We start from the raw sequence: 25,894 nt of genomic DNA, 5'->3' as shown, positions 1-25,894 counted from the left end.
ATTGTGTTTAAAAAAAAACACATCACAAACACAGTAATAGGTGGTGACAGGCACTTCAGAGTATTCAGTGATTCTGAATACTGTGTATTTTTTAAAAACCGGTGCCATTGAGTAAACCGGAAGTGACGTTGTGACGTCACTTATGTTTTTACAGGCAGAAGACTGGAACAAAGCCATTTCTGGCTTCGTGCCAGTCTGTCTATAGCCGACAGAAGTGGCGGATCATGGATCAGGTTACCAATAAGAGCGACAGAAGGCGGTGGGAGGGATGATGTCCCCTCCCGCTCCTCCGGGATAACAACTGAGCGGCTTTTAGTCACACCAGTTGTTATCCCTGGAAAGCCGAAGGCCCGCTGTAAAAAATGGTACTGCAGGCAGCTGCGGGCATTATCCCGGTATAACCGCCAAAATCAGAGGCCGCATATATGCGTATGCTTGGCGTGAAGGAGATATAGTAAGCACAAAACACAACATTATAGTGACTTTGATAATGAAAAAAGAAATCAGTACAAACATAATGATGAAGACTGGACTAGAAGTCAATAAATGTAAACTGTTACTAAACCCACAACAGTAAAATCAGTCTGTATATGCAGTAAAGCATGCCTGTTATACTCACTGTGGAACCTAAGGGGCTAATCTTGTGCATTGTTTAACCACTTGCCGCCCGCCCTATTACAAATTGATGGTGGCAAAGTGGTTTCATAATCCTGATCAGACGTCATATGACGTGATCAGGATTATGAGCCGCTGCGCGCCCCCGGGGGCGTGCATTGCGGCGATCGTTGTTGCGGGGTGTCAGTCTTACACCCGGCAACTACGATCTTGGTAAAGAGTCTCGGACGGAGACTCTTTACCACGTGATCAGCCGTGTCCAATCACGGCTGATCACAGTGTAAATAGGAAGAGCCGGTGATCGGCTTTTCCTCACTCGCGTCTGTCAGACGCGAGTAGAGGAGAGCCGATCTGCTGCTCCTCTGACAGGGGGGGTCTGTGCTGATCGATTATCAGCACAGCCCCCCCCCCCCCCCAGGATGCCCACACTGGACCACCAGGGACGCCACCAGACCACCAGGGATGCTAAGCAAAAGGTAATCCTCCCTAGACCACCAGGGATGCCAGTCAGCACAATGGATGCCAATCAGTGCCCATAATGGATGCCAATCAGTGCCCACAATGGGCATCACTGATTGGCATGCATTATTGTTTGGCACTGATTGGCATCCATTAGTACAGTATAACACCAACGCTGCCTATAAGTGCCCACCTGTGCCGCCTATCAGTGCCCACCTGTGCTGCCTATCAGTGCCCACCTGTGCCGCCTATCAGTGCCCACCTGTGCCGCCTATCAGTGCCCACCCATGCCCATCTATTCCGCCTATCCATGCCCATCTGTGCTGCCTATCCATGCCCATCTGTGCCGTCCATCCATGCCAATCCATGCCAGCTATCAGTGCCAATTTGTGCCACCTATCAGTGTCCACCCGTGTCGTCCATCCGTGTCGCCCATCCGTGTCGCCCATCAGTGCCGCCTGTCAGTGCCACCTATCAGTGTCTATCAATGCCACCTCATCAGTGCCACTTCACTGGTGCCACATCATTGGTGCCCATCAGTGCCGCCTTATCAGTGCCCATCAGTGTAGCCCCATCAGTGCCCATCAGTGAAGGAGAAAACGTACTTATTTACAAAGTTTTGAAACTGAAACAAAAAAAAAACTTTTTTTTTTTTACATTTTCGGTATTTTTTTATTTGTAGCGCAAAAAATAAAAACCGTAGGGGTGATCAAATACCACCAAAAGAAAGCTCTATTTGTGGGAAAAAAATGATAAAAATTTAATTTGGGTACAGTGTAGCATGACCGCGCAATTGTCATTCAAAGTGCGACAGCGCTGAAAGCTCAAAATTGGTCTGGGCAGGAAGATGTTTAAGTGCCTGGTATTGAAGTGGTTAACTTGGCTGTTTCATACTGTCTTCTCTGATCCTTCCCTTATTTTACTAACCCAAATCTATCTGCTGACAGTACAGAGCCTTAGGGGCACTCTGCACATGCTCAGTTTATTGTGTATGTCTAGAGAGTTTTTTTTGCCTTGGAAGGGTGCATATGATCAACACAGGGCCAATCAGCACTGTCCAGACAGAGCATCAGGGGTCCTGCAGTCTCATAGGACAGTCAGAGTAGAGTGAAAACTCCTCCTACAAACTTTAACCAGACACTGATAGGAGTCACAACACTAATACAGGCATACCCCACTTTTAAGTACGCAATGGGGTTTATTTACTAAGCTGGAAAAATCCGGCTCACTTCTACATAGAAACCAGCTTCCAGGTTTTGTGTACTGTGGGAGACCAGATATAATGAATGCAAGGTCCTGGGTTTAGTAATACTTTAAATAAAGTGATACATACCTCTGCTGTACTGTTTACTTTGTCTAAGTGTGGTTTCCAGGAAATCAAATCGGGTGATTTATCTGTGTTTAAAGATGGGATCTCCTTATCTCCCAGTCTTTGAAAAGCTAGAAGTTTAAAGGCAAAGAAATGTTACATTATTTTCTGAGCAATATATGTAGCTAGAAGCAAAACATGTTAAAATACAAATACATTGAATAATTAATAAAGATATACTCACATGGCAAGATTGGTGGTTTCCAGGTAAATCGTGTTTCGTACAACCTTAATGGAAAAAAATGCATATCATTCATATTATTGCTAGGACATGTATAAAGGCAGAAGGAATATAAATGCAATAATACTGTAACAATATAATGTAATATAGAAAACGCAGACTTTTACAGAGTATAAAAAAGGAAACAGTGATAAGGGAATACAAAGGTACATGCGGTTGGTTTGCTAAAGCAATATATAGAGCTGTGCAATCTTAAGGTGCCTCTTATTAGGGCCATCACATAGATACATTTAACCCTTTAGCATCTACAAAAACTAAAATATCTGGTTGGGTGGACTGACCCTTTAAATGCTATATTATAACAATTATTACATATGACATACACGGGCAGATTTGTTAAGTCTAATGTATGGAAATTACATGAAATAGATTTCCTATTAGAGTATTTAAATTATTATACACCTCCTGCATAATACTTGTCTCCTTACATGGGAATAACCAACACAGAGCATGGTTGGTGATTATTGTGTGCTTTTCACAACTACATATAACACAGTTTTATACTGCTAATTGTGGCAATAACCTTTTTTGTGAAACGTCATACATTGTATAATGCTTTCTTGAGCAATACTCCTTTTAATATTAGCAAAAACATGGCATCCAAGAACATATTAGTAGACACTAATAGATTTGTCACTTACTGGTCTGTATCGTCATTCCTGTTTTTCCTCTTTCTATAGAGGTAAATTCCCAACACTATGCCCATGATCAACAGGAAGAGGAACGCCAAAGTTCCAAATAATATTCCAAAGAATGCATTAAGGTTCATTGAGAGGTTTTCACATCGATCACCAGAAGTGACATAAATAGCGAACGGTTTACAACTGAAATAAAAAAGATAATACATTTTAAGTAACAGGACATAAACTGGCTGTTAAAGTGATACCAAAGTCTGTTTATTTTTTACAATTAAAAATAACAAACATGTTATACTTCCCTCCTCTGTGCAGTGGTTTTGCACAGAGCAGCCCGGATCCTCATCTTCTCGGGTCCCTCGCCTGCGCTACTGGCCCCTCCCTCCTGTCGAGTGCCCCCACAGCAAGCAGTTTGCTTTGGGGGCACCTGAGCCAAGCTGCTGCTCTGTGTGTTCATTCAGACAGAGAGCTGTAGCTCGGCCCTGTCCCCTTTATCTCCTCATTGGCTGGCTGACTTTGAATGACAGCAGCGGGAGCCAATGGCGCCCCACTGCTGTCTCAGCCAATGAGATGGGAGAGCTTCTCAGACAACTGAGACTCTCCTGCAACATTGCTGGAACAAGATAGGGCTCAGGTAAAGCTTAAAGTGGAAGTAAACTCCCCTATTGTTTTCAGCCAAGGAAGCTGCCATCTTTGCCTCTGTTTAATCTTCAACTGCTATGGTTATGCACATGTGATTCGTTATGACACCAGCCATTGGATGGTTTGATAGTTTGGCTGAGAGCACAACCAATGTCCAGTTAGTATTCCCGGCATGCCTTTTTTTTTTAACTGTTTAAATCGATGGGTTTCACTTTAAGGAGGCTGCTGCACACAGAAGTTTTTTTACACATGCATTCAATTTATTAAGATTAAAAAAAACTTTATGACTTTAAAGCTACTTTATTATAGTGATAATATTTAAATGCTAAAAATACAACCTCTTGTTAGGAAAATATAGACTGATTATACCAAATAATCGGTGAATAGTTTGTCTTTCTAATATGAACAAACAAAAATGAGTCCATGAGAAAAGAACCCAGGGTGGCAGTATTCTTTTCTATATGACTGCTTGTAAGTTTAATGTACTACTACTCCTACTGAATGTAGCATACATTCAAAAGTGTTAATGTAGTGCAGTAGCATTGGAATGGGAGTTTCCAAAGTGGGCGAAAGCTGCAGTTGTTTGCTGTCAACTTGCAGATACTCAATACAAGGCTCTATTAATTATTTTTAGCAGTCAGAACAAATATACTCACAGATTTTGATGCCCTTAGGGTAACAAATGTTTGTGCTATTAAGACTCTGTGACTTAAATAAACAAATAGAGTTGGGCCCCCGGTTCGGTTCCTGTCAGGACAAAGTTCAGACCCGAACCATGAACCTTATTTAAGTCTTTGGGGCTCGAACTTGAAAAATCAAAAGTCCCCATTTTTTCAGCTTTCATTAAAATTTTTAATGAAAATTGCGCGGTAATGCTACACTGTACTCAATTTTTAGCATTTTGTCCCACTAATAGAGCTTTCTTTTGATGGTATTTGATCACCTCTGCAGTTTTTTATTTTTTGCTAAACAAAAAAAAAAGTTTAGTAAAGGGGGCCCCCAGATCCCAGCCCCTATGTGAAAAAGTAGGGGTACATTGTACTCATTCACCAAAAAAAGTGTAAAAAAGAAATGAAAACACACACAGTTTTTTGGCCTGCTCTGCCATCTGACATTTAGGTGAGGGGTGGAGCCATCTGGTGATGTCACCTGGTGGCACCACCCCCTTGTGATGTCCCTGACCCGTGCATGCTGGGTTGGTGACCTCACAAGGGGGCAATGCCACCAGGTAATGTTGACAGGTGGCCCTGCTCCTTGCCTATTTAGGAACTGTCCGACAGCAGAGAACTCTGTCGGCGGGGAGCATTTGTCGCAAGTGGAGCCTTTTTTTCTGGTCCGGAGGTGCGGCTGACGTTGTGATTTGTCTACAACGGGGGACTTTTTTTTATTTTTAATACAGGAATTGTCAAAAACTGTGTGTTTTAATTTATTTGTTACACTTTTTTTGTGAATGGGTAGGGGTACAATATATCACTACTCATTCACATGGGGGGTGGAATCTTGGGGCCTCTTTGCTAGAGGGGGCTTCCAGATTCCAATAAGATCCCTACCCACAGACCCCCACAACCACCGCTCAAGAAGAGGCCCTTGTCCCCATAAACATACCCCAAGCACCACTCCCACATTGAGGGCATGTGGCCTGGTATGGTTCAAAAGGGGGGATGCTCGCTAGCCCCCCGTTCCTGGCTTTCCAGGCTGCATGCTTGTATAAGGGTCTGGTATAGATTTTGGGGGAACCCCACACTGCTTTTTTTGGCATAGGGTTTCCCTTAAAAACCCAAATGGCTTAGTAGGGATTGGGGGGAGTGGGCATTTTTTTGTTTCACATTTTTCTATTGCCGGCAATGCGTTTTTTTTTCATTCAGCTTGCAGCAGGGAAAGCCTGTTGACAGCTGATGATTCATTGTTAAAGACGTGGCAGCTGGCTCCTCAGCCCGGGCTTTAACAACTGGCAGCTATTCACTTTGCGCTCACTGGGCAATCCCGTTGAGCACGCTAAAAATTTGGTTGTTAGCCGAACACGCAAACAGATGATGTTCAGGCCGAATTTATGCTTGATCCGAGCTGCTCACTCAACACTATGGGAAAAGACATGTGCTATGTCAGGTAGGAATTATATTGCTGACTCTTGGGTATATGATGTGTGGATAAAACTGTTTGCAAGGTAGGAATTAAGGTGCTGGAGATTTATGGGTAAATGAGGTGTGGATAAAACTGTATGTGTAAGGTGGGGTTAATGGTGCTGGGGATTTTGGGGTATATGATGTATGGATAGGAAGATAAAACATCATAAGAGCATGTTTACTTACGTGCAGGTAGCGTTGCCTACAATCAGATTACAAGTTCCATCATTCATACAGTATGAATTACACTTAGAAATACATTGTAAAGTTGTAGGATCCAATATAAAGCCAGACACACATGTGAAATTCTGTGCCAGCTCACTTATGTTCACTAAGAAAAAAAGACAAGAATATACAATTATTATGATGGTTAAGCTGATTTGTGGTGCGTTCGTAACATACATTTAAAAAATAAAATCACAAAATTATTAACATTTATCTTGGATGAGTTGAATGTCAAAATATAATAAGTAAAACAACTAGAAAATTCACACAAAGTCAAGCTATTTAGAATAGTGCTGCATTTTGATAAAAAGGGGAATAAACCCTTGGTGAAGTGGATGGCTGTAATCAGGTGCATACAGACCTGCCTATAATTTTGGGTCAGTATTATAAGATGAACGATATTTTATGAGGCAGTGGTATGCTGAAAGGAGATTTTCACTAATTGGTGTGATGGTGATTTTATAGTAGGAATGATTTATGGGCTTTACGACACACTTAGGAGAGTTCAATAAAGCCCTTGGCACTGTTTTCTGGCAGTATAGATCCTTTAACCACTTCAGCCCCGGACCATTTTGCTGGTCAAAGACCAGATCACTTTTTGCGATTCGGCACTGCATCGCTTTAACTGACAATTGCCCAGTCATGCAACTGCAACGTGGCTCTCAAACAAAATTGCCGTCCTTTTTTTTCCCACAAATAGAGCTTTCTTTTGGTGGTATTTGATCACCTCTGCGGTTTTTATTTTTTGCGCTATAAACAAAAATAGAGCGACAATTTTGAAAAAAACACATTATTTTTTACTTTTTGTTATAATTAATATCCCCCAAAAGTATATAAAAAAACATTTTTTTCCCTCAGTTTAGGCCGATACATATTCTTCTACATATTTTTGGTAAAAAATCGCAATAAGCGATTATTGATTGGTTTGCGCAAAAGTTATAGCGTTTACAAAATAGGAGATAGCTTTATGGCATTTTTATTAATACTTTCTTTTTACTAGTAATGGTGGCGATCAGCAATTTTTATTGTGACTGCGACATTACGGCAGAGACATCGGACATTTTTGACACATTTTTGTGACCTTTGTCATATATACAGCAATCACTGCTATATAAATGCAGTGATTCCTGTGTAAATGACACTGGCAGTGAAGGAGTTAACCAGTGGCTGGCAGTGTAGGGGTTAAGTATTCCTAGGAGTGTGTTACTAACTGTGGGGGGCTGGGCTTTCATTTAGTGAACACTGATCTCTGCTCCAATCACATGGAGCAGAGATCAGCGTCACTAGTTGCTAGGCAGAACGGGGAAATGCTGTTTACAATGGCATTTCTCCGTTCAGCTGCCCCGTGAGAGGATCGCGGGTATGCGACCGGACTCACGGGGGTCCCGACTGGGCGGCATTATAGATTGGACATACCTGTATGTCAATATGCCTGCCCGTGCCATTCTGCCGACGTACATCGGCGTGCGCCGGTCAGGAACCGGTTAAAATGGCCCGCTCCAAATTCAAAAATCCCTGCTGCCCATTTCTGTAGCTTTACTGACACGTGTGGCAGAATCAATTAGTCCTTAATAGCTTTAATACTGCACCAAATTAAAAAATAATTGCCTCCACTTGATAATACTGAAGGTAAATAAGACCAACTCTAAGTTGGCGTACAGAGACAAGCACAGTGCCTGTCTGACTGTGTAGCAGGTTGTATGTTTGCTGTCGATAGCATCTCCCTCCCTAATTCTCACTGCTGTTAAGGACACTGTTAGCTTCACAGCCAACAGCCTCCTAACAACCACTGACACTGACAGTAAGATGAGCCTAATGGGAATTTACGGGCATTAGTTTTCCATCAGGTCTGCTGTCACCTTGTGATTGACAGCTGGCAGTGGGCAGATTCTGTAGCCAATAGCAGGCTGTCTACTGGCTATGGATCAACCCACTGCCTGCTGTCAATCACAAGGGGAGCAAACCTAATGTTGAACTAGTACCTGTCAATTCCCATCAGGCTATACTCACCCAGCTTTAAAACTTCTTGGTGCTGCGCTATCTGACAGCTGAAGCGCCAGGAAGAAGTTCAGTTGCGGTTTCAGTACTTTCCTGCATGCACTGCATGCTCCAGATTCATGTACCTGTTTACAGCAGGTACATGAATTTGTCACCTGCATTTACATTTCGTGCAGAAGCACATTATAAGTATCATTGATGTTTTTTTTTATCCCCCTGACTGTTTTACGGGAACTTTTTTGTTCAAGAGCACTGGATGTGTAGTGCTTAATCATTTTTTTTTTGTTTGTTTACATTTGTACATTATACCTTGTAAGTGAGCTACTTTTTTGAACATATTATTGGTATGATCTGTTTTTATTTACAAGCTTATCTTCAGTTAAATGTGCAGTGTTTTGATGTATTATATTTAACCTAAACAAGTGCTGCAATTAAAGAATAAATAAATGGACATCTAAACTATCTTCAAAGCAAATTAATTTAAATTGCCCAGTTTCCAGGTTTTATTACCAAAGCTTAACCTCCCTGGCGGTATGATTCAGTCTGGAATTAGGTGCTGAACGCGGTACAATTATTTTGCATGGAAATCTGGCTTTTATTTTGTAGTCCTGTAATTCTTAAGCCCCATACACACTATCAGATTTTCTGCTGACTTTTTCCTTCAGATTTACCAAAACCATATAATATGAGGTCAAACCTTAGGAGTTTCAATTTGTATGCAATCAGGCAGGCCCTTCTACTACATGGTTTTGGTAAATCTGAAGACAAAAATCAGCAGAAAATTTGATAGTGTGTATGGGGCTTTAGGAATAATGCTCTTAAATCTCTTCAAACCAGAGTCTAGCAGACATTCCGGGTATGATAAAGTTTATAATATAATAAAAAATAATAAACATTATTCAATAATGAAATCAAATCCTAAAACACTGAAAAAGGGACACTTTTTGGTTGCTATGGACAATCTCCAAATTCCAGGCAGAAAAAAATAGTATTTAAAAATATAAAAGTGCATGCAGGGCACTGCACAGACCACTAGGGACAAAGGGGGTGTGTATTTTTTAATACAGTACTGTAATCTGTAAGATTACAGTGCTGAGTGTGTTTTGTGTCTTTTTACTTTTTTGAATTTGCCACCGTTCTCCGCTCCCGTGCACCGTAACGTCGCAGGGAACGGAGCTCGGCGCATTCGGCACTGTGAATCGAGCGGAGGAAAGCTCGATCACACAGCGCGGCGGACATCGCTGGATCCAGGGGACAAGGTAAGTAAGTCTCCCTGTGTCCTCCCCTGCATCGAGCGAAGCGATCCCAAGTCTGGGTCGGGGTTACCGCTTCTATCAGTAAATTCCTAACCCGAGCCAGACTCGGGATTACCACTAGGGGGGTTAATTGAACAAGCCAAGGTTAGAAGCTCATTGGTTTCTATGCAGAAGTGAGCCTGATTTTGCACTTTCCAGCTTTAGTAAATAAACCCCATTGTGTACTTAAAGTGGGGTATGCCTTTATTTCTTATATAAATACATCAATGTAGTAATTCAATTAATCAGGGCATAAGATACGTAAAATATAACAGGCATTAGTACTTATTCAACTGTGTCAAAATGAATCCACCAGATACATTGTAAACCGTAAAGTCATGATATTTTAATAATTGCCTTCTTACTCAAACACTTTTTTGTATTGTAGTATATGATATAACTATCCAATTCAAATTCCCACAAAATAGAATTTGCAGTTTCTGAGTGTTGTGGATCTTTAACAAATAATTTTTTAAACAAAAAGTATTTTCCAGCTCAGGTATGACTCAAATGACTCTATATACTTATACACACTCTGTCCTTGGTTAATAGCACATATTCTATAAAGGGATATTTTTAGCAAATGAAAGGATACAGTAATGATTTGGTAAACAATAAAGGATGGTAAACACTTACCTATGTCACCACCTATAGTGTTAGTTATTATAAGTCCTGTTGAACGTGTATTACTTTGGCTACTGTTTTTAATATAATCCACCAATTTATCATTTAAGAATCCAATAACCGTGATATTTGCTATATATGTAAACCGTGCTGTGAATGTTGCAGTAAAACTATTACTATTATTCCTGAAAAGATGAGAAAAATACAAAAATAATAAAAATATAAACGTAATGAATAGAAATTAAATTCTAGCATTCACATTTAAATGTATATGTATAGAAACAGCCACACAGCAATTACTAGATTGTAGATAGTAGCAATATACTAGACATCTAATAATGAAGACACCAAATTACTTGAAGCTGCTGAACTGATTGAAACTGGTTAGCGCTTCTAGACACATTCCCAATGATAATGGTAGCTAAAAAAATGATTGCATTATAAGAAATGATAATTACATGTAGGAAAGGGATTTAAATGCAGTTCTCAGCAATGAGTTAAACCTCGTTCTAACAAATGATGAAACACCCAGGGGTGAACTCAGCTTAAGGCTGGCCATGCAAATGTTTTGTTCTGAAGACTTTTGTAATCTACTGTATAGCTTCCAATACAATTTGGTTGATTTAGTAACAGAGTAGAGACTGTTCACTTTGCAAAGTGATCTCAGTGCTTAAAATGGAAAGGAATGCACAAAATACAAAATTGTGAGCAGGCAGGCTCTTTATTGCTGACAAGACATGCAATTTCCCTTCTGCAATAAAATCAGCTTGCCTACCTTTTCACAATCCTCCCCAGAATGTAAACAGAGCTGCACATGCATTACATTTCCAGTGACATCATCCTACACCAGCCAATCAAGATGGCCCAAGATCAGTGCCAGAAAAAGCTGGGGAGAAGATGCCCTTGCCATTGTTGGACCATAGGTGAGTATCTGTGCCTTTAAAGTGAAGCAGTCTGTATTTTAATTAAATACTGTAAAGTGCACAGTCTACTCCTTTAGCAATTCAGCTACACAGAACTGAATGACAGTGTAAACTTACTGTATATAAAAATACTACTATTGGTAAAAATGATCATCCAACTTCAAAAATAATCATGCAGAGTATAAGGTAGTTACAGTCTACAAAACCTTTGCTGCTGTTTAAAGCACACAAAAAAAAAATCACAATTGTACTAGTCCCACAAATATCTAATTTATTAATTTAGACCATTCTTATCAACATTTTTAATTGATTTAATTTAAAGATTTAGAAAAATTTGCCTGTTTATGGTCAGATTTAGTTTTTTGTTTTCTGCAGTCGCACTTAGGATAATATCCTGCAGTTTTATTATTAGAAACAAGCAGCAAACCCATTTTGTGAAAGCTCCACGTTCCACTTCTGTACATGGTGAGAGTATATATGGCCCATGTCATGTTAACAGCATTCTGAGTGTATTGTATTGGCATCACTCTCACAACATATTTTTGCATTACTTAATTATACAACAGACCAATGAATATATTAGACCAGTCTCATGTAGCAAATATATGTATATATAATAAAATTGTGCTTTCAAAGTGATTCCTATGATACGCTTGTTGGTCATTTGAAGGTGTGTTGTGAGAATTCTGGTAATCCAATTCATACCCCATCCATTAACATCAAGTAATTTATATCTTACCAGTATCATTCTCAGATAGAGTTTCTATTTATTGCTTTATTATTACTTTTTATTATTATCTAAAAGTGTTGGATCGTTGATTGATTCAATGTTAATAGTCCTAGCAATAGGATTCAACAGCACATGCATTGTTATACTTTGAAGTACGCTGCATCAAAAAAAACCTGGATACATTTATCATATGTTGTATTTCTATTAAAACCAATGCTTATCTGTTGTTAAATTTTTAGTGATGATTTTGCCCAATAATGATCTTGTATTTCTCTATGACACTAGGGTGGATTTACTTAAATAGACTGTGCACTAATTTTCCCCAGAGCTTAAGGATAACTAAACTTTCATTTTTGTTTTGTTGCAAATAACAAACATGTCATACTTACCTCCTCTGTGCAGTTGGTTTTGCACAGAGTGGTCTGATCCTCCTCTTCTGGGGTCCTTCGGTGGTGCTCCTGGCTCCTCCTCTTCTCGAGTGCCCAGTTGGAGAAGTGCTTTCCCTCGGGGGGCACTCATGCGGGTGCGCTCCCGTGTCCTGCTGCTGCATCTATTGATACAGACAGCAGAATTCGCCCCCCCCCCAACTCCCACGTCAATGGATTTGATTGACAGCAGCAGGAGCCAATGGCTGCACTGCTATCAATCCATCCAATCAGGACCTGAGACACCAGCTGGAGCTGTGCTTGTTCTCTGTGCTGGAAAGACCGGGCTCAGGTGAGTAAAGGGTTGGGGTTCTGGGGGACTGCTGCACTATAGAAGGGTTTTCTCCTTAATGCATATAATGTATTAACCCCCCTGGCGGTATTCCCGAGTCTGGCTCGGGGTGGAATTTTTATACCAAAAGCGGTAACCCCGAGCCAGACTCGGGACCGCATTGCTGGATCCAGGAAGACGCTTACTTACCTTGTCCCTCGGATCCAGCGATGTCCCCCCGCTGTACGAGCGGCTCGCCCTCCGCTCGATTCATCACAGAGCTGATCTCTGTTCCCTGCGATCGGCGCCAAATTCAAAAAGTGAAACACACACATTACATACAGTATAATGTAATCTTACAGATTACATTGCTGTATGTAATTATTTCACATCCCCTTTGTCCCTAGTGGTCTGCTCAGTGTCCTGCATGCAATTTTATATTATAAAAACTGTTCTTTATGCCTGGAAACTGAAGATTGTCCATAGCAACCAAAACTGTCCCTTTACATCAAAAATTATTTTAGACCAGCTAGAAAACAGGGATAATAAATTTGAATCACTCGCAGAATTGAGCGATAGCGATTTGTGGGGAGATCCGTCATCAAATACTGAAAAGTAATGACAGCTACAATTCTGCAACTGAGCAAATTTCAGTGTTTTTGATTTGATTACATTATTGAATAATTTTTATTATTGTTATATTATTATTTGGTACAATTATTTATAATGATTTCTTATATTATAATTTATGATTTCATTTTTCAAACTTTATCATACCCGGGATGTCTGCTAGACTCTGGTTTGGACAGATTTAAGTGAGTTATTGCTAAGAATTACAGGGCTACAATATAAAACACCAAATTTTCATTCAAACTAATTGTACCGCTTTTAGCACCTAAAATCCGAAATAATCATACCGCCAGGGAGGTTAAGGTAAAAAACCATGACCTCCTTTAGTAAATATGGTAAAGCTTCATTTTGTAATGCATACCCAAACAGGTATAAGGAAAAAAACTGCACTTTTGCACATGATTGGATGGTGGAAATCAGGAGACCTTTACCACATTTACTAAGCTCTGGGGAAAATGAGTACAACTGCATTTGCAAAGTGTATAGTCTGTTTGCCTTTCATGAATTCACCCCTTTATGTTTACAGGGAATTTTAAGATTTTTAATCAGATAAATCAAAAGATAAATTAGATAGAAAGATAATTTAGACGTAGCTGTTCACTGCTGGCAGTTTTCATCTGACTTCTCAATAGAAATGGGAGAATGGGATCAAATTATATATTTTTTTACAGCATAGAAGTAAAGAATGGCATAAAACTGCATGGAACTTCTCATCCTATTGGCTCAATGAGGTTGATTTACTAAAGGCAAATAGACGGTGCACCCTGCAAGGGCACTTGTACTCATTTTCTTGGGGCTTAGAGAATGAGTTGAAGCTCATCATTTCCACCATCCAGTCATTTGCAAGCAAAAATGTTGTTTTTTCATTTTACTTGCACCTGATTGGATATCCTTTACAAAATGAAGCTTCCCCTTTACATTTAGAAAAATGAGTGCAACTGTGCTTGCAAAGTGCACAGTTTCTTTACCTTTAGTAAATCAACCTCAATGTAGCACATGTAAAATATTCAAGTACAATACTATATATCAGGGATATGCAATTAGCGGACCTCCAGCTGTTGCAAAACTACAAGTCCCATCATGCCTCTGCCTCTGGGTGTCATGCTTGTGTCTTGCTATGCCTCCTGGGACTTGTAGTTCTGCAACAGCTGGAGGTCCGCTAATTGCATATCCCTGCATATTAACCTGAGGAAAGGAAAGAATTTTTTTTTTTTTTTAAATGCAATTTTGTGTGTATTCTTTAAAAACGATAATCTTTAGTCCGAAACATAATAATTACATAAAATGACATGAAGAATATATGCACCAAACCTTACACATTCTCTTAAAGTGGTATTGAAGCCAAAACCAAAAATGTAATATATTATTGATATATTATATTTAATTTATATTTAATTTATATATTATATCATTAGATATTATTAGATTATATTAATTTATATATTATATTATATATATTATATCATTCGATATTATTAGAATGCATTCATTTTCTTTTTTGGGATCTTTTCTGGTGATCTGACCAGTAACACACCTGATATATAGGTATATAGAGTGCAGCATTGTATATAGATAGCATATAGATATATATAGATAGCAGCATTGTCAGTCTGGGGCAAGGGGATTGTTTTACTAGCAGATTTAGATACATTAACACATTGAAGCTGAACTCCAGCTAACACTTTCTAAACAGTTATAGCAACCGTTTTTTTTTCTTTTGGAATAAAGTTTTTACATTAATAAATAAAAGCTGATCATTGCAAGCAACAGTGTCAGCGGTAATTGATTTGTCTCATCCCTTTGACTGATACATTTGCAAGAGAGCTTGTTAAAACAGCAAACTTGCTGGAAACCTAAAAAAGAAAACAAATGCAGCCATCACATCTAAGCATTAGTAAGCTATGCTATAATAAATGTTTTCTTTTGGGTTTAATACGGCTTTAGATAATGTAACACGTGTATGACTAGTATCCTTAGCTAACTTGCTTTCTCTAAAACAACGAAAAGAGCCTGAGAAAGCATACAAGTATGAAAAAGTTCCTTTAATTGCACTTGTGTGTGTTTGAAGTAGTGAGCGCACCTACAGATGAGTAGGTGTCCTTTTAATGCCTGGAACATTGATATGTGAGCCATGAAACACTGGGGACTACTGTGAGATTAATAATCTGTTGTTATATAATTAAAATAATAGGCCTGTTTTCCTATTATACACAAAGTTATTATGTACCTGTGATCTGCAATTAAAACGTAAAACAAGGGGAACAAAAACATAAAAATACTTTTAAACAAAATAAAATAAGAAGCATAAGAGTTTGCACTTACATAGGGATTGTCATGGTACTGCTTGTATTATCAAACACAGAAACTGCATCAACTGGAGCATTTGTAAGAACTGTCTTAATCTGTATGGGAACATGAAGATGAGATAAGTGGTATTAGAATGTTTGATGAAGTGATAGAAACACTTAATTAAATCAAGCAGAAACTAAAGAGACATGCCATTAAGATGTACCTCTTCATCAATCCCATGATATTGTAGCATCATACACTTTTACAAGATCTTGTGTGTGAAAAAGCTTACAGCAGTAAGAACATGCTTATATATCCAACCTCCATGTTATGTCTTTAGATAGCTTTATATAAACCTGCTGCCAAGCTATGGGCATTCACGGGGATATATATTTACTATATGATTTACTAAAACTGGCGATTACAAAATCTGCTGCAGCTCTGTGTAGTATTCAATCAGTTTCTAGGCATTTATGTCAAAGATTAATTGAACAAGCTGAAGTTAGAAGCTGATTGGCTGCTATGCAGAGCTGCACCAGATTTTAGTAAATCAACCCCCTGAAACAGTTTCTACTTAAAGTTCACAGCTGAAGCAATTTACATCCGGTTAAAGTGATTGTAAAGGGTTGTTTTTTTGTTTATTTTTAAATAACAAACATATCATACTTACCTCCACTGTGCAGCTCGTTTTGCACAGAGTGGCCCCAAACATCCTCTTCTGGGGTCCCCCGACGACTCTCAAGGCTACTCCATCAGATAACCTAGGATAAGCACTCTCCCGAAGGGATTACCTTGCGAGCGCGCTCCGAGTCCAGAATTTGCATCCACAGACACGAATGCCGAACTCAGCCCTGGTGCCCATGTCATTGGATTTGATTGACAGCAGTGGAAGCCAATGGCTGCACTGCTATCCATCTATCCACTCAAGAGCCGGGACCCTGGGGAGAGAGGGACAGCATGTGCCCGCCGAGGAGATGAAGGGGCTCAGGTAAGTAAAACGGGGGACTGGGGGTAACTACCAGGTGTTTTTTCACCTTAATGCATAGGATGCATTAAGGTGAAAAAACACAAGGGTTTACAACTCCTTTAAGTGGGGTACACACTATAAGAAAATCAGGCGATCAGCTGAGAGAACAATTTGATATTACCTTATTGTTTGCAGCTACAGGACAGGGGGTATAGGACAGAGGAAGATTTGTTCTATTGTATTTCTATTTGGGTTTTCATAAGAAGTGACCAGAGAATTCAGAGTCAGTACAAAAGTACATCAAAATACATAAAGCGATGCACAGAAGAAATTGCAATGTCCACAAAAAATGCCTTTCTTGACAAAGTTAGGTGTAGAAAACAGACATTCTTCTTTGGATCATAACATAGTAAGAAAGCAAGAGAGACACAAGAGGTGGCAGAACAAGCCATTAAACATTGTGTGTCATATAGAAGGGTAGAGGTGGAACTAAGTCTGACCTCCACTTGTCTAGTGGCAATAGACAAGAGTGGCAACCAAATGGCAAAGGAAAATTGCTTTATGTCATACAAGTTGTAGACAAAATTTGGGAGTGTGATCAGAGAAGACAAGTGCACCGAAAGTAGATGGATCACAAAATGCCCGTAACATTATGAAATTGTTATAGGATATTCCTGGCTTTGGCTGTAGGATGTGACAGATAAATATTATAGCTTAAGAATCAACACAAGTCACAAGTTATACTAACTGCTTGTGCTGATTTTTATGTGTTTATTTTTAGCTAAACTTAGGCATAAAGGTGATACTATAGACTCCTATTTTTTTCCAAAAATAAAAAAGAGGTTTATACATATCTGCTCTGTGTAATAATATTGCAAAGAGCAATCCCCTTCCTCCTCTTCTGGAGTTTGGCGCTGTCTGCTCCTCATCTCCTGCATGTGCCCCCATAGCAAGCTGGGTCCTATGGGGGACAAATTCAGGTGCTCTCCCAAGCTGGGTTGTGTGTGTCCATGGACACCTCCACTCCTTTTTCACAGGATTTGACTGACAGCAGCGGGATCCTATGGCACCCACTGCTCTCAGTGTGTCCTGTGAGAAGAGAGACCAATGCTTTTGCAGACAAGCACAATGCTGGATTGAGAGAGGAATATTTTTCTGGGGGGGGGGGGGGCAGCAAGTGGAAGGTTTTTTGCCTTAATGCAGGTACTGCAATAGGGTAAAATACACCTTTTGACTTTAGAAATACTTTGCAGCTCTATTATAGTATAAGGTTTGATTAATAAAATTAAGCGATTTTATTATGAGGCATTACAGAACAACCTCCGTTTCTTAAAAGGCATGGTGTATCAGGGTGACTCCTGATCCTGAACCTTTACTGATCAACAAAATGACCAACCAGCATCACAGGAGAAATTTATTATAAGCTAAGCACATGCAATGCTTGTGGTGTCTTCTTACTATGCGAACGAACATAGCCAATCACTAAATATAATAGGAGGCTGAAAGGACTATTGGAAAACGAAAAATTATTTTAAAACTGTGGATTGGTGATTAAGTAAATATTATTATTCATAAAAATGCCAACAAGTAGCTCTTTCGTATCTCACTTCAACAAAAAACAATGTGTTTGTGCCCATTCTCTAAAGTGTACTATATCCTGAATTATACCATAGCAGAGTTGGGTAAGTTTGCATCGCATGTAAAGATCAGAGAGTTTTCTAGGCTTTTATAAAAGACAGCTCAGAAATAGCGCTAACTGTTAGACTGTCTCACTTCATACAGAGCTGTAGGGACTATGCACATGGAGAGCTGTATGTCCCTCCTCGGACTCTTTCAGTGTTCTAAACCAAGCTGTGTGTGTGTGTGTGTGTATATATATATATATATATATATATATATATATATATATATATATATATATATATATGTATATATATATATATATATATATATATATATATATATACACAGTATCTCACAAAAGTGAGTACACCCCTCATATTTTTGTAAATATTTTATTATATCTTTTCATGTGACAACACTGAACAAATGACCCTTTGCTACAATGTTATTGCTGTAATGTTATACAAGCTGTACAAGTAGTGAGTGTATAGCTTGTATAACAGTGTAAATTTGCTGTCCCCTCAAAATAACTCAACACACAGCCATTAATGTCTAAACCGCTGGCAACAAAAGTGAGTACACCCCTAAGGAAAAATATTCAAATTGGGCCCAATTAGCCAATTTCCCTTCCTGGTGTCATGTGACTCGTTAGTGTTACAAGGTCTCAGGTGTGAATGGGTAAAAGGTGTGTTAAATTTGGCATTATCGCTCTCACTCTCTCACACTGGTCACTGCAAGTTCAACGTGGCCCCTCGTAGCAAAGAACTCTGTAAGGATCTGAAAAAAAGAATTGTTGCTCTACATAAAGGTGACCTAGGCTATAAGAAGATTGCCAAGACCCTAAAACTGAGCTGTAGCACGGTGGCCAAGACCATACAGTGGTTTAAAAGGACAGTTTCCACTCAGAACAGGCCGCGCCATGATCGACCAAAGAAGTTGAGTGCACATGCTCAGCGTCATATCCAGAGGTTGTCTTTGGGAAATAGACGTATAAGTGCTGCCAGCATTGCTGCAGAGGTTGAAGGGGTGGGGGGGTCAGTTTGTCAGTGCTCAGACCATACGCCGCACACTGCATCCAATTGGTCTGCGTGGCTGTCGTCCCAGAAGGAAGCCTCTTCTAAAGATAATGCACAAGAAAGCACGCAAACAGTTTACTGAAGACTAGCAGACTAAAGACATGGATTACTGGAACCATGTCCTGTGGTCTGATGAGACCAAGATAAACTTATTTAGTTCAGATGGTGTCAAGCGTATGTGGCGGCAACCAGGGGAAGGGTACAAAGACGAGTGTGCCTTGCCTACAGTCAAGCGTGGTGGTGGCAGTGTCATGGTCTGGGGCTGCATGAGTGCTGCTGTCAATGGGGAGCTACAGTTCATTGAGGGAACCATGAATGCCAATATGTACTGTGATATACTGAAGCAGAACATGATCCCCTCCCTTTGGAGACTGGGCCGCAGGGCAATATTCCAACACAATAATGACCCCAAACACACCCCCAAGATGACCAATACCTTGCTAAAGAAGCTGAGGGTAAAGGTGATGGATTGGCCAAGCATGTCTCCAGACCTAAACCCTATTGAGCATCTGTGGGGCATCCTCAAACCAAAGGTGGAGGAGCGCAAGGTCTCTAACATCCACCAGCTTTGTGATGTTGTCATGGAGGAGTGGAAGAGGACTTCAGTGGCAACCTGTGAAGCTCTGGTGAACTCCAGGCCCCAAAGGGTTAAGGCAGTGCTGGAAAATAATGGTGGCCACACAAAATATTGACACCTTGGCCCAATTTGGACATTTTCACTTAGGGGTATACTCATTTTTGTTGCCATTGGTTTGGACATTAATGGCTGTGTGTTGAGTTATTTTGAGGGGACAGCAAATTTACACTGTTATACAAGTTGTACACTCACTACTTTACATTGTAGCAAAGTGTAATTTCTTCAGTGTTGTCACATGAAAAGATATAATAAAATATTTACAAAAATGTGAGTGGTGTACTCACTTTTGTGAGATACTGTATATATATATTTATGTATACTAAAAGTTATGTTATGCAGATGTTTTCGGTACTGCCTATTAGTTTAACTGTTGTTTGGAACATTCACAGAATTTATTTTTACCCTCATTAACCTATTAACCATACATAGGTAAATAGTTACATAGTTATTCAGGTTGAAGAAAGACACAAGTCTATCCAGTGCAACCACAAAAAAAAATAATAATAATAATAATATCATACAATCCCATATACCCAATTCTATACCCACAGTTCCCGATCCAGAGGAAGGCAAAAAAAAACAGCAGAGCATGACCCAATTTGCTAAAGCAGGGGGGAAAAATCCTTCCTGATCCCCTGAAAGGCAATCAGATTTTCCCCGGATCAACTTTACCTATAAAGGTTTAGTACCCAGTTATATTATGTACACTTAGGAAATAATCCAGACCATGCAATCAAGAATTTCATTTAGCAACTTTGTGCTTAATTATTTTTTACTACAATGTTTTTACTGAATGTTTTGCTGGTTTTCATCACGATCTATTTATATTTATTTTCATAGATGTGTTGTTATTATTACAAAATACTCATACCTTATTATAACCGTCTTCTTTCGAGAAGTTAACATTATTTGTAAAGGATACATACACAGATCTTTTTCTTGTATCTGTAAACAGGAAATCAGCAGTTAGATCATTAGCTTTACTTTGACAATAACAAAAATAACATGTAAGAATCTTTAAACTAAGGGACTAGTTGTGTATTTTGTAGGCCAGGTTCTAGTTTTTGAAAAGAATGCTAGAAAGCACATGAAAGAACTTTGCAGTTCTGCTGACCCCTACTTCTCAGAAGGTTTTCCTGGTTGTCATGCTGAGACACTTTTTATACAAGTATAGAAATAAAAAAATATATAATAATAAACAAAAGTCAACATATTTCTGACTCTTATTTACTTCATGCATGCTTCTAGCATGTAACCTAAATGTATTGAAGCAAAACACAGATAGGTAACTAGCACACTAGCAGAAGGAGGCCAGCAAAAGCAGCCTCTAACCAGCCCCTACGGTATTTCACGCCTGTTTTTAACCTGACCTCCAACCTGCACAGTGCTGCTTTACAGGAGCTTTGAGGTAAGTCTCTTTCCCAATACATAAGACGCCATCTCACTAGTATGTGAGATCTTCACAGGAACAGAGCTGTTCTCCTGGTTCAGACTTGCTTTGGACTATGATGAGGAGGACTTGCTATATAATGGAACAAAATTTTAAAGTTCTAAACTACGTTCAGATTACCCTACTGTGTGTATGGGGGTGGTATAGGCATTAGATGGTAAGTTTCTTTAGAGACAGAAATCAAAGAAATGGTACAATCCGTCCTGTTAACAACTACAGAAAAAGTGTCAGTGCTCAATAAATAAAACCTTTATGAGACCTGAGCAAAGCTGCCAAACATAGAAGCATTTAACAACACTCATCACCATTTTGATGTTTGCAGATATCATTATTATAATATTTTAAAGCCCAAGTCCAGCCAAAATGTTTTATTTCATTTTGAATTGAAAGGGAAAGGCATAGAGTGCCAGTCCGAATTTTAGCTGTCTGTATGCCTATAGAGGGAATTTTCCATCACTTCCTGTCAGAGCAAGGGTCACAAAGAGAAATAAAAACCTTACTAAATGTTCCACTCTTCCCTACTTTACCCAAACAAGAAAAAGGCTGGAGGTAGGCGCTACATTTTGCAGACTCGATCATTGATAGATGTCTGAACAAAAAAAACAAAATGACCCACCATATTTACTGAAAGCAACCACACCCTCTTTTCTAGTACAAGTGTCTCCGGGACAGGAAACAAAAAAATGTTTCCCTTGGGTGGTTACACAGAAATACAAACCTGACAAGTATCTAATAATTTTGTACCCTATCCAAACTGAATAAAAACTGGGCTGGAGTTACTGTAAGCTGTTAAGTCCAAGATTACAAATGTAAATCTAAGCCGTTTACCTGGATTCAGTTGTGCCGGGTATTTGTCCTTTGGTTCTGTGCATTTTTCACCAGTGTATGCATCAATGCACTGACATACAGGATTGCAGAATGGCAGGTTTCTTGTACATGTTCCACCATTGCTGCAATAATTGGATTCACATGCACTACAACACACGGTGCCATTCCCTGTAGATAAATAAACACAGCATTTTGGTTTAGTTTATTTTCATGCTAAACATACTGGAACTTATTAAGATGATATGGAGAAGCAGCATGATTCTACAGCTCTAGTGCAACAGGCCTGATGGGTAGCACTTCATAAACGTTGGGGCCACACCTATAAGATTTACATTTCAGTACAAGGTAAAACTGACATCTTAGTTGTGGGTGCATGTCTCTTTTCTTCTTAGAACAGAGACCCCCTTCGCCTGAGTATTTAACTCTGAGAGCTTGGAGCTATACTATTTACTATAGAAGTTTAGAATCTTCACTCAGTAAACTATACGAAGATTAACAGGCTCTGACCTGGCTGCCCGCGTGCTGGTTCTGATAATGGAGGAGCATTCATCTGACTGCAGATCACGTGACCAACAGGTGTGGCCTCTCTGAGCTGCAGAGGAAGGGAAGCTGAAGAATTTATACTCATTGAACGTGCGTGGGTGAGTAAATGGGCACTCCACTTAATCTCTGTAATATTTAGGCAACTTAAGCCATTTCCAATTGCAAAAATAGCCTAAGGGATCATGGCAACATACTGTATCACCAGACTTTTAAAGTCACAATGTCAACACATGGTTGTGTTCATCCATTTGGTTATTTTTCTTCAACCATAATAGAGAAACCAGTCTCTGGTGATTGTATATGGCTGGGTAGTCAGTCAATGGAAAGTAGACATGTTAAATACAATGCATGATGTCTTTGTTGCTGCTTTAGATGATTTGATCACTTTAGCACAAGTAATCTTTGATGGCAGAAATCCACTCCTTATAAAAAAAAGAGGGTGAAAAATACAAATCTTTCCATTCAAATGTTGAAAAATAAAGCAATCACCAGGCAAAAGATCAGCCATGAAATCAGGGAAAAGTTACCTGTTTTTAGTATTAACCCCTTCAAGCCGCCACCCCTTTATAAAAGAATCTAAAAGGCAAGCGGCGGAGATGGGCATTCCAATCATGTGACTGCTGTGATTGGTTGTCACATTGGTTACATGATCGCAGGCTCCCAATCACAAAAATGTATCAGGAACTTCCCACGACATTGTAGTTATTGTGCTGGGAGCGTGCAGTGAGCGCACAGCACAGAAAACCATTCCGTTTGGACACTTATATGCAGCCACTCAGCATTAAAGCCCACTTGCCCAGTGGCCGCATATATGCGTATGGCTGGTGGAAACAGGTTAATTTTTACATTTATTTCATTGAAATTAAAAAAAACCCTTTAAGGGTGCATTCACACTGGCACTTTGAACTGGTCCTGGGTATGGTTCAGCCCCTTTTTACCAGTTTGTTTGTGTAGTGTGAGTGCTCTGAACCACACCCAGGATTGGTTAAGTGTACCGTACCCAGGAACACTTGGAAGAGGTAGTCCTAGGCACGGTTCACTTGTGGTCTGGAAGGCTTACTGCAGTGTAAGTGCAAATCATGCCTGGCCACAGTTTTTGCATAAAAACTGTGTACAGAAGCAGGGATCATTGGTCTGGTTAGCAAGAGTGATGATGTAGTGTGTCTGGGACCAGCTGTCTAGTGTGAGATTAGACAAGTGGGGAGTAGGGAGGGGGAAAAAGTGAATGTGAGCATGGTTCACCTAAATCATTCCCAGGGTGAATGCATTCTAAGAGAATTGAAGAGGCAATTTAAAAACATAATTTTCCTACTTCCAGCTTTACTACCTTATTTTACCATTTTGGATCAAACTACGAGTTTTCACTAGAACTTTTGTACAGTGGATAAAATGTTATCCTAAAAAGATAACTTGGTATCTATACAGTATAATACAAGCAAGATTAATCCATCATTAAACATTCATACTTTATATTGTTTCCTGAACACAAGTTACTCACACCAACATAAGACCTGATTTATCTAAGTTACCTGTGAATCCAGCTTTGCAGGAGCAGCTGTAACTGCCAGGGGTGTTAGTACAGATGGCATTTGGTGAACAGGAACTGCTGCTCTGGCACTCATCAATATCAATGCATGTGGATCCATTGCCTTGTTAGACAAAAACATTTTCAATTAAAAACAAATACCATTTATTTGGTAAAAGGTTGTTTGTCTCCATGATAAAACACTGCTCAATCACATCTCTGCAGTGTACTTACATATAAAGGTTAGTGATAAAATGATTTTCTTTGTGTGTTTGCATTTTCAATATCTTTCTTTGAACTGAGAAAAGGTTTAATTGCAGTCCAGGGCCTGACAATAACCCTGATTTACTAAAGCATTGCATCACGTTCAATTGCACAATGAACGAGTGACTACCTTTCACTTTGAAAAGTACATTTTACCCAATCTTAGTAAATAAGGGGAAACTAAGTGAACATTTCCTTTGCACATGCACAATGATATACAAAGAAAATTAAACACACGCCTTTTACTTGTTTATGATTGGTTAATTGAAGTCAGCTCATTCACTAAGCAAAGTGAAAAACATCCGGAACATTCACTTAGATTAGTGAATGGGTTGACAGGCCTTTTTCTGACACTTGTTATTTACAGGTTTACATTAGTATTTTTGTGCTAGAAAATTTACTTTGAACCCCCATACATTATATAAAGTTTTTTTTTTAGCAGAAACCCTAGAGAATAAAATGGAGATCATTGCAATATTTTATGTCACACTGTATTTGCACAGCAGTGTTGCAAACGCAATTTTTGGAGAAAAATAAAATGTTTTCAATAATAAACTTTTATCAGATGCCGATTCGCCCGCTGCATAAAAAATAACAGGGTTGTGTCAGATAGCTGCTGCCATAAGCCTGATATTTAACATAAAAATAATGATGTATATATACAGTGGGCGGTCTGGAAGTGGTTCATTTTCCTTGCACATGTCTGGGTATTTTTGTGAAGTCAGTTTTCACTTTGCTTCCCCTTATATACTATTTTGCAAAATGAAAACTCACTTTGAAGGTGGACACATTATACTCTTTTAGTAACTTAATCTCAAGGAAAATACCACATTTTTGCCCTTAGATAAAGTTGGCAATCATAGGAAATTAACAAATTAGGAAAAATACAGTCAGAATTTCTGAAGACTGAATGAAAGCTTGTAACATTCGTCCAGAAAATTTCTTATAAATAAACCCCAATGTGTTTTCTGACCATTTACAGTGTGGGGCTTATTTACAAAAGGCAAATACACTTTACACTGCAAGGGCACTTAGAAGTGCAGTTGCTCTAAATCTAAGCGGTAGATATGAAATGAGGGGAAGCTCTTCTGATTTTATCATCCAACCATGTGAAAGCTAAAATGCTGTTTTTATTTTCCCCCGCATGTCCCCCTTGGATCTACAGCAACTTTACTTCCAAGTGCACGTTCAGTGCAAAGTGGATTTTCCTTTAGTTAATAACCCCCTATGTGTTTACATTGAAACATCAGACCTGTATGTTACTCAGCTAAGACTTTGCAGACATAGAAAGCAGAAGATCCCTTGCTATTTGAAGCAAATTATAATAAATATAACCTTATTGCATAGAAAAAAGCCTGTATATCTAGGAGTTTGGATGTACATGACCCATGATTTGTTTACCAACGTAATTTTATAGATTTGACAGTTTTATATGATATATTATTAAATCACATCATTAAATCATGCCATCTTATTGGCCTATCATA

At 39.2% G+C, this 25,894-nt stretch overlaps 1 protein-coding gene across 10 annotated transcripts in view; it reads right to left on the bottom strand.

Annotated features, from left to right (window-relative positions):
* Positions 1-25,894, bottom strand: part of LOC143988215 (uncharacterized) — a 191,110-nt gene that overhangs the window by 5,629 nt on the left and 159,587 nt on the right. For all 10 annotated transcript variants that reach the window (XM_077487602.1, XM_077487607.1, XM_077487608.1 and 7 more), the window contains 9 exons: positions 24,148-24,267; positions 22,076-22,243; positions 20,669-20,742; positions 15,528-15,607; positions 10,239-10,411; positions 6,271-6,415; positions 3,326-3,508; positions 2,628-2,671; positions 2,408-2,514 (listed from right to left, as the gene is read on the bottom strand). In XM_077487602.1, the coding sequence (XP_077343728.1) occupies positions 2,408-2,514; positions 2,628-2,671; positions 3,326-3,508; positions 6,271-6,415; positions 10,239-10,411; positions 15,528-15,607; positions 20,669-20,742; positions 22,076-22,243; positions 24,148-24,267 (1,094 nt within the window). The remainder of the gene's footprint in view (positions 1-2,407; positions 2,515-2,627; positions 2,672-3,325; positions 3,509-6,270; positions 6,416-10,238; positions 10,412-15,527; positions 15,608-20,668; positions 20,743-22,075; positions 22,244-24,147; positions 24,268-25,894) is intronic.

The sequence above is a fragment of the Lithobates pipiens genome, unplaced genomic scaffold (assembly GCF_037356315.1).
Source record: "Lithobates pipiens isolate NorthernLeopardFrog02 unplaced genomic scaffold, aLitPip1_a1.2 Scaffold_18, whole genome shotgun sequence".
Lineage (NCBI taxonomy): Eukaryota > Metazoa > Chordata > Amphibia > Anura > Ranidae > Lithobates > Lithobates pipiens.
This window is presented reverse-complemented; position numbering and strand designations above follow the sequence as displayed.